A 10241-nucleotide genomic window follows, 5' to 3' on the forward strand; every position below is an offset into this window, starting at 1 on the left:
CCAATATTTCTTGTTTCAATGCCAAATTTTATTTTCCATACCACAGGTTATTGTCACTGTTCTAGCTCCATACAGCGACAAGCTGTTGTAAAGTGTCACAGCAGTCTCTGAGTTTGTCATCATGTTTCCTGTGTGACACTCAGCATCACACATTATCCACAAAATAATAATTGCCGTAAGCTGTTTTTTTTTTTTTACTGCAGCACAAAGTCTTTTAGATAGTGTCAGGTACAGTAGTATGTCAGTCACAGAAAGGATTAATAAGCATGCCTTTCAGATACGCCCCTGCCCATAATAAAGAAGTGAAAACAAACATGGAGAGTGTTTGACCTGATAATAACCAGGATGAAGATGATTTGAACCCTGCTTCTGTTAAGTACACATGACAACACTTTAAATATGCATTAATCCTAATTATTTTAATTACAATGACATTTAACTTTGTTTCATTCATTTGTATTCTATGCTACTTAAGGGTTACATGTGTCAGAATAACTGTTTAAGTTAATTAATGCAGTAGTTTGCTTCTATGTTGACATATTTAGTGTTGTTAATGTTAGGAAGTCAATGTAGTGAAAACTAAAAGTGGACATTATGCTTTTCCGTATTTTCTGTCATATCTACAATGTTATAATGTCAAATTTTCAAATAATGAGGTAAACGTGTTTTAGAGAAATCCCGTAAGCTAAAACGTTCAGATTTCCAACTGTTCTAAACGCTCAGGTTTCAACAGTTTCTTCTACTCTCGGCTAAGTGTTTTTTGCAACTCCAAGGCCTTCTCCCGCCTTCTATCTGCTCCGGCCAGGCAGGACTGGATTTGTTTATTTTTTTAAAGCTACACAATGTGTTAACATTGCCTCATGTAGCTAGATGCTAATGGAATTTTTGACTGTAGAAAGTGCTGCTGCACTCTATTAGTGTCCACTGCTAACTATAGTAGCTACATGCTAACAGCAGTAAAAGATGTCATCTTGGCTGCCAATGTTGTTAAATTCTCCTCAATTTGGGGTTGCATTACTGCTGAAACATGTCCGATTGGGAAGTATTTGATTCAGAAGTCTTTATCTATGACTTTTGACAGTAGAAAGTGCTGCTTCGTTCCATTACAATCTAATGTTAGCATACTGCTAATTATTAAGTAGCTGCATGCTAAGGCCAGTTAGCTGTAATCTTGGCAGCCAATGCTGGTCATTTCTCCCCAATTTCAGGGCACGTTACTGCTGGGACATGTCCAGTTGTGTAGTATTTGGTTTAAAAGCCTTTTTTGTGATTTTTTATGGTACAACTCTGTTGCAGTAGCTCCAGCTACTACGACTGAAACAAAACTGGAGCGCAGCGGAGATTCCAGGAAACAATCAGAACAGACCGGGCTATTTTGGAAGAGGGGCTTAAAGAGGAAGACAGGTGCTCCAGCAGAGCGTCTCATAAATAGGGTGAATAGAGTTACATCAGCCATGGGCAGTATGAGAATGATAAAGTGTTTTGTTGTACATTAAAGCATGTAAACCTTTCCTAGTACAAACACAAAAATACTAGTATAAAGCTAAAAATGTTAAAGAATAGTTCCCCTGTAAGTGAACCATCAGCTCAGACTGCATACAGAAGCATTGATGATCTAAATGTGGGTCGGTTATAATTGAGAAAGTACTTTAAAGGCACATTTAGTACAGTGCTTGACCCCCTCTAAGACACAGCTGTTAACAAGTTGAGTAAATAAAGCATAAATGAACTTGTAATAAATGCAAACAGAACAATATGATTATGATGCATTGGGATGAGGATGCTTTGAAAAGGGAAATTTAAAAATTCTGGTTGGGGATTGCAGGGCTGTAATAATGTGCACTAGCATCAATATTTAAAATCCTCTTATCTTAAATTTAAAAGTGGAGAGATTTTTCCCCCCCTCTGCTGTCAGCTGGGCGCACTAGGTGAGGCAGTGATCTCTGCAGGTGGGTGGTGTGGCCTCTTTTCAGCTTGTACATAAACACGACTTTTTCAACTGAACTTTTATAAGGTAGGTCACACAACCGTGGGTTTTTGAAGTCAAGAGTGAATTTGGGTCAAAGGACATTCGAAAGCCTTGTGCTGTTGCAAAAAAAAAGGTATGATCTGCCCCTGATGCATGATGGGACTGAATATGCAGTGGTGTATGTTTATAAATATCTCCAGATAATATATACTGTGCGACACACTCCAGTCAATGATGAGGATGCACTGTAAACGTTGGTTAATCCAATGTACTGTGGCTTCTGGCCATCTGGGCTCAGGAGGATTTATGTAGTGTTTAAGGGCAAAGGGGAGAGGATCAAATATGCATGATACGGCAAAATTAAGATGACTCAATAATTCAGGCTACACTGTACAAACAGACTGATAGTTCCCTCATGCCTCTCAAGCCTGGGGAACAGTCCCAGCAGTGTTGTTTCACCAGGGTTTAACTGTGCCGCTGGCAAAGCAGTAATTTGCTTGAAGTCAACTTCAAAGAACTTTCATCTGTATCTACAAAACCAGACCAACTGAATGTAGCTCACATTCAGATGTGTAGCCACATTACTGTGACTTTTGTAATTTTTTTTCACTTAATTAAAAGTAGAAATAAATTAAGTGCTGACTGCTCTGTAGTGGTCTACTTTTGGTAATAGTGACAAAAATCTGATAAATCACGTCTGATAGTTAAAGCTGAAGACATCATCGAAATTGATCCAAAACGTTAGCTGACGTTAGCTAGTATTAGCAAACGCTACAAGACAGAACTAGCTGCTGCTCAGTCCTACATTATCAAAGATTCTGATTTAGGTGATTAAAATATTAGTGTGTGATGTTCTTAAAAATATAACTGAGGGGTTATAAAATTACTAGCTGCTAGCTTTAGCGGTTAGTCAGTACCCGACTACCTAGCTATGTATTGGGCTGGATTTTGATGTGTACAGTTAGCAAACGTAAGATTAGTTATTGACCATATTTGGCAGAACACTACATGTCTACTCGCTAACAGCCAACAATTCATTTCGAAGTTGAATTACCACACAAAGTAAATGTTGATACAGCTCATACAATCTACAAATTGGAACCCTGGTAACAGCGTTGATTCTGCCCTTGATTTTAAGGGAGACAACAAAACAACGCAGGGAGAAAGTAGTGTCAAGATGGTTTAAATTTTAAGGAGGACACTGTAGCAACGGCATGCTATGGTTCAAACCCTGTCCCAGTGATAGTGACAACCCCTTTGAGTGCTCATTAACTCAGATGTGGGTTTATATTGGAACATGAAGACTTTTATTGCAAATAATAGTGATTCGATAAAAGGGACTTGTTAATACTATTATTAAAAGAAGAATCAACATCCAGTACATTTCATATGTATGAACACTAGCATGGTTTTGACTGCTTAGACAAGCAGCCAACATAACTTCAGGCCATCACCAAAGTGCCACAATAATCATTATGTCTCTGAATAGCAGTTGTTTTAGTTTATCAGCAAAAGTTGATTAAAATAAATCACAAACAAACATAGCTGGCTGGTCCATAGGAGGTATGTATTTTTAGACCAGGTTTAAGAACCAAATGTTTTTTGGGAAAAAACTGGTTCTTCATAAAAAGTATGAATATCTGTAAAATGGCCACCTCAAAAACACAGGTTAACTTTGACATGCAGCACAACCATACTCTCTGCACATTGTCAAACACGCAAGTGTGTGAAAACTATGACTACACACTGGCTCTAAAGATCAAAAGGTATCCTATTTTCTCCAAATATACACACATTGATTCTGTTCTATAATACTGTTATATTGGTTCACACCCTCTCTGTTTCAAAAAGTAGGTAATTTAATTGCAAACATTGTTCTTTTTTAATGTACTCGTCCGACAAAAAATCAACAACAGTTATGGCATCTAAATCAACCCGACAACATTATAAACTATGCCATACTGTGCCTCATTCAAATAAATGTCACATATCCAGTTTTACATGTTTCAAATGTAATTTTTATACATTGTTTTCATAAAGGAAGAGAATAAATATAGTTCTGACCCATTTTCATTATACCTTAACATTTAAACAAGATCATATGGTGCAGTATTTTCATAATTTGTAAAACAAGCTGATAACAATTTCAGTACAAACAATAAAATAAAAAAATGTTTAGCAGACCTTAAAACAAATCACCACGAAACATAAAAGTAATAACAGTGTTTGTGCTTTAAGTCTTTTAACTGTGATGGCTATTTCTCTATAGGTTTGCAGTTACAAGTTCAGCTGAAAATACTGCGTGAACTGTTAGTCCCTCGATCGCGCGGCAAAAAACAACAAAGTCCAAATCCAAACAAGACCTGCAAACATGTCAACCTGTACGACAAATACTGCATTTCTATCAGATGCAACTGGCTTATTTTAAAATACCTGCATGAGAAGTTGAGAAGTTTAGTTTGCACTGAATACAATGCCGAATTAGGAAGTTAAGTCAGCTACTGGTTTGTGAACATTCACTAAGGAGTAATGTGTCAAAAAAATGAGTTGTATCTTAATGAGAGTTTCTGGAAGTGTCCTTCTTAAGGAGGTTCATTTAATGTCTATGGTACTATTAAGGCATTACAGTACAGTATCTCTGTTTACACCATGAATTGAAGATACTTGAGGATGAATATGCCATGACTGTCTTGTCAAAAAGTAAACGCTTACGATTACATTGTTTTTGAGCCTTGATATGGTTGATTTCAGTGAACTAAAAAGCCACATTTTCTTCTATTAAACGACCTCATGGTTTAATTGATTCTCTGCTGGACATTCACTGACCCTGTGGACACTGATCAGCTGTTTGAATAAAACGGACTCTCATCTTGGAGGGGCTGTTAGCACCTTAGGCCATGTTTGTAGTGATGAGGATGTTCATAAGCTTTAGTTTGTGTTCTGTTTCTCATACTTAACATGAGAAGTAGTCATATTGAGGCAGAGCCGGTTTTTCCTTTTTTTTTGGGGGGGGATGATGATATATATTGGTGTATTCGCCAGAAATCTTAGGGTACATAACCTTTGGCTCTCTGGATGTTCTTTATCTGTAAATTGTTGCAATAATGTAGATATATTTACTGTAGAAGACACGGTAATATATTTATATCTATTATTTTTTGTTAATGATCTGTAACGAAAAACAGAGGAATAAAATACCTTGCTGCAAAATGTTGCTTTTCCAGAGAAATGTTGAAGCCAGAAATGTCAAGCGACTTACAGTGTGCAGCTGTGGGTTTTCAGCCAGTCGATGATCAGTAGGTACACAACGCTCTGCTCAGACGCCCACTGGAGGTGGCATGTTTCAAAGAACTGCATCTTTAGAAGAAAAGCTTACAACAGTTGAAATTGGGCTCTGATTTTTCTTCTCAACTGCAACAACTGGTTGAGACATTCACATACTGTATGCAGACTCAAAAAAGTATGAAGTATATACTGTAGTGTTTATATTGTCAAAAAAATGTAAACATAGGGCAGCGATGTTCCTCCCTTCATACTGTACAAAGTCATGAACTGTGTTAATGTTCTTGGTGGAATGAGAAAAGCTGGTCCCACTTTAAAACAAAAGCCTACACTATGTTAAAATATCAAGATACAATACAGTATACTTTGCTACTTTGACGGCTGCCTGATCAAATCTGTCAGGCATAGTAACTGAAGGACCCATTTCAGAATACAACAAAGCACACCTTTAACACTGTCCATCCATCTATTGAGTCATCATGACAACACAGGTCCTGAAAAAGCCCTGCATTTTTTGTTCTTTTGATTTTTTTTTCTTGATTTTTTTTTCTGTATTTTTGCGCACACTCAATCAGAATTTCTATTGTTAGGAATTGAAATGTACTTCCTTTGTTCAACAACCCATAATACATTCATTACAACATTGGTATGGTAATTATGTGTACTGAGAGACTTGGCACAATGGCTTTGCCATTCCAGCCGTGGCCAATTTAGCCATGTAAAAAAAATGGCCATTTTGCGCCATCGTCTCAAAGAGAAGAAGAGGCATGAAAGTAACTCATTTGGGATATTTAGGGGCTTGATATGATGGGAGGTGGGGTGGGGAGGGGGGTGAGCAAAAAGGTGTTCAATCAATCGAAAAAGAAGAGAGAAAATAATAATAATGATAATAACAATAATAATAATAATAAAAAACATCATAGTATTTACATGACAGAAATGTCACCAAAAAGCAAAGAAAAAAAAAGAAAAGAAAATTTCCCCACACAAAGTAACGCTGATTATTTTCCCCATCACGGCTTTTCAACAAACTGTACCACATTGGATTCCAGCCTTTAGCAATGTCAAAAATGATTCATAAATGCTCTCGACAGTCATTGTGTCTGGCTTGGTCTCTGCTAGTACACGCTGATGAAGGAGGAGAGAGCCAGGACCAGGTATTGGCAGGCCAGCGGGACGTGCGCACTTCCTGTGCTCCCATAGGGTGCAGTGTTGGGTGCTGTGGGCACAAAACAAGAGAAGCTCTGATTAGTTGTGATTGCACTCTTACTATTTGTAAACCCACAGTCAGTAAAGTGAGACTGTAAAAACTGCAATTACTATAGTTTGAAGTTGGTTTCTCCATTTATAAGAGAAACCTATACTTCATAACAATGCTGACAATGTATATTCTAAACAGTGGTGGAAGATGTTCTCAGATCCTGTGCTTATATGAAAGTACCAACACCTTATTTGTATTTTGAGATTGTTAATACTGATGTACCAAAGCGTATACAGAAAACTAATGTTATAGCTGGTTGACGTGAAGTATGTTTTAACTACTTTATATACAAGTTAGGTAGTTAAGTCCAGTGGTCCAGGCCCCTCCAAATGGTCACAAGATACATATGAAGGGTCATGAGATGATTAATGAAGTCATGTTAAGCATAACTAAAAACAAATGTTCCTACACAGACAGAAAAATAATGATCAAAACGAATAAATAAATGAGTGAGAATCAATAACTATGGATAAGATTTTTTATACCATTATACAAACATGATGTGTGGTACTGGGGTAGGAAATAGAAGAAACAAATACAATTCTGCAACATAAAAGTGATAATTCTTTGGAATATTCTCTAATCTTTGCTTTTTTGTAAAATATAGAAGAGTTGTGCATAGATTTAACCTGACCAGAGTTCTGGTTGAAAACACCTGTGTGGGTGTGCAGGCCCTAAAACAGCATTAAATAAACAACTAAAGTAAGTTCCTCATATGAAATTGTACAAAGTGCAGTGCTTGATTAAATGTTAAATGTCTTTGTTGCTTCAGATTCTAACATATTCTAAAACCCTTTTCTTCCATCTCATATTTTTCTAGTGGGTTGTCAAATGACTTTCCCTCTTCTATATTGGTACAAAAAAGCCATCAGTGCAGAGAGGAGAATAAATAAGGGCGACGCAAGGTCTTCTTCTTCTTCACATTCCTATCGAAGGCTTTGTTCTGTGCTGTTTGTGTTTCTCTGACCGGCCGACAGCGAGCCACAGTAATATGAACAGGTCTCTCTGGAGAGCTGCGTCAGGAGGACAGAGAGGGAGAGGGCAGTCTTTCATTTGGAGGGGCTACTCTGCCTCCTCAACACAGACACACTCTTTTAGTTTGTAGCTCAATAAAGCACACCTTACAGGTTACAAAACATACTCTCCCTTAGCACACACATACACTTACATCATGGTCACACACACACACACACACACACACACACACACAACCCACACAGCAAGGCAGTGCAAGCAGGCTCTGCTCTACCAGGGGAAATCATGTGGCGCACAGCCCATATCAGCAGGGTGCCTCTATTTACACGGCAATTGTAATTAGTTCACAATGTAACTCCTCTGATGTGGACCTCACGTTGCACAAACACACCGAGCAACAAAAAAAAAAAAACAATACTGTCTACACGCAGATGCAGTCATGAACATACAGTATAAAGTCCTTTTCTTAGTGTATTTATAAAGTAAGAAGTTACTAGGAGTTACACACACAATAGGATTGTTATCCCACTGTGCTGTTATTTTTGTGGCCAAGGTATTTATTCAATGACAACCCTGCACTGGTTGTCATTAGATTGGCATATGGCTGTTGGTGTGTTAAAATGAATACAATGATGCAGAGATTGATCTTTTTTTCCCCAACATAATAGCTTGTGGGAAACAATTTTCACAGGAGATGGTAGGGACGAGGAAAAAAAAAAAGACATATCCTATTATCACCTGACATGGCACTGCTTTTACCTGATATTTCCAAGCATTATTTGTCGGCACTGAAGTTGTTTACCTATTAGAGTGAAAACTATAGCTCCGCTGACAGACGGGAAAGGGAGAAAAAAAAAGGAAAAGTGGTGGATAGAGGAGCACAAATAGCTGCAAATTTGGATGATGTGTGTGTTAGATCCATGGCTGGCATGTGTGAACTGTAGTCCCTGTTCTTTCTCCTTGTCTCTGCCTTTCTATCTTTGTCTCCCCTTTCTACCTCATTCTCTCTTTGTATCCCTCCTCTCTCTCTCTCTGTCTCTCTCTCTCTCTCTCTCTCTCTCTCTCTCTCTCTCCCTATCCAAATTACAGGATAATGACACAGTTTTCCTGGGCTGTGAGAACGAGCTGAGAAATGGTAACCATAGCAACAGCTCATGTCCTGCTCAGCCGGCCCACTGTTGCTGGAGCCTGAGTGCACTGCATTGTACTTACCACGCTAGCAAAATCATTTGGGTTGTGTGTGTGCATGGTGGGTGGGGAATAAGCAGATGTCACTATTTCCCTTCTTCAGTTTCTCCTCTAATCAGTGTCAGTGTAGTTCTTGGCTCAGTAAATGCTGCAGTAATCGCATTAATATCTTGTATACTGCTGCTTTTCATGCAGCAGTTCAGGGAGCTTTAGAAGGTAATTATTGGATCTCTGCTATGACTCGTGTTGACTGGACTGGAGAGCATAACAATAAACCCCTCAGTACTTCAGGAAGGAAAGTGTTAAGTGAAGTTTAGTGAACTAGTCTGTGTTTTGGGTCCCTGCCTTCTCACAGTGTTTGATTTTGGTCTTGTTTAATATGTCTGTGTCATTGTGGGGGCCTCTATTGTTTTGACTGTGTGGGTTGTAACTTGCCATTTTAATTAACTCCCCAACCAGGAACTGCCTGCAACACAATTACTCTGCTTATTAACATGAAGGGAATAGAAAGACAGAAAGGGGGCGCAAAAGAAAGACAGATACGAGGGAGAAGAAGGGGAAATCAAAAGAAGAGAGAACTGGGAAAAAAAGACAGTGATGGAAAGGAATGTGAGAGCAAGGCAGCAGCAGCAGTGGACAGGAGAGAGAGAAGGGGGGCTTCATTGTAGCTCATTGCTGATGAGCTACAATGAAGTAACACCATCCCAGACAATACATCATAGAGAAACCAACAGTGTCAAGATGCACAAACGCCGGGAAGACAAGCAGCGCTCCAAAGGGAGAAGAGTGGAGGAGATAAGTGGAGATGAAAGCGATACGCTTCAATTACTGTTTTGCAACCGAATTGAAATGAAAAACTAAAGCCTCCCCAGCTTTAGCCAGAGCCATATGAAAATAACAATCCCTGGTTCTCTCCTCTGATTCTGGACTGAAGCCATCAGCTTTAAATAGTGTGCAGGGAGTATAAGCCACTCTCACTCTCACTCTCACTCTCTCTCTTTCCCTTCCCACCCAAATCTCCATCGACAGCAGTTTTGTCACCCACATATCATATGCACAACAAATGCTAAGGCCCTGAACCTCAGTCACTGTTGACACAGATAATGAATCATACTGAAATATGCAACAGTGACACTCAATGCGGGGTTTGTTTTGAGTACCATCTTGAGTGTTATGCACTGCACTGTAATTCACTGGAACATCATCATTCATGAAGTAATAGCGTGAGCTCCTTTCCCTTCCTCTTGTCAGCCCTTCAACCATCACACATGCTGGATTTGTAAGGTTTGAGCTCCATTCAGAAATCCTCAGTCTTGCGTTAAGTTTTATACGTACACCTGAAAATGCAAGAAGCGAGGAGAATAAAACAGAATTTGCCATGTTTTTGTGTTGGATTAAGTCTCCAATTCATTCATTCGTCGTTTAGCGCATCCCTTGAGTCTTTGGTCGTTTTCTCGAAGCAGGCTGTCACGAGTGGTGCACAGACCGCAGCCAGCCAGGCAGCATCCCAATCCCCCCGAGGAGCTTCAGAGATGGGCTCTTCTGAGCAAGGGGTGGGGGTGATGG

General features: G+C 39.0%; 1 protein-coding gene across 3 annotated transcripts in view; it reads right to left on the minus strand.

Moving 5' to 3' along the window:
* Positions 1–188: 188 nt before the first annotated feature.
* Positions 189–10241, minus strand: part of negr1 (neuronal growth regulator 1) — a 170538-nt gene continuing 160485 nt past the window's right edge. For 2 of the 3 annotated variants that reach the window (XM_032525520.1, XM_032525521.1), the window contains one exon: positions 189–6470. In XM_032525520.1, coding sequence (XP_032381411.1) covers positions 6370–6470 — 101 coding nt within the window. In that variant the 3' untranslated portion in view covers positions 189–6369. The remainder of the gene's footprint in view (positions 6471–10241) is intronic. The other variant, XR_004333423.1, reaches the window with a different exon arrangement.

This window comes from Etheostoma spectabile, chromosome 9 (genome assembly GCF_008692095.1).
Source record: "Etheostoma spectabile isolate EspeVRDwgs_2016 chromosome 9, UIUC_Espe_1.0, whole genome shotgun sequence".
Taxonomy (NCBI): Eukaryota; Metazoa; Chordata; class Actinopteri; order Perciformes; family Percidae; genus Etheostoma; species Etheostoma spectabile.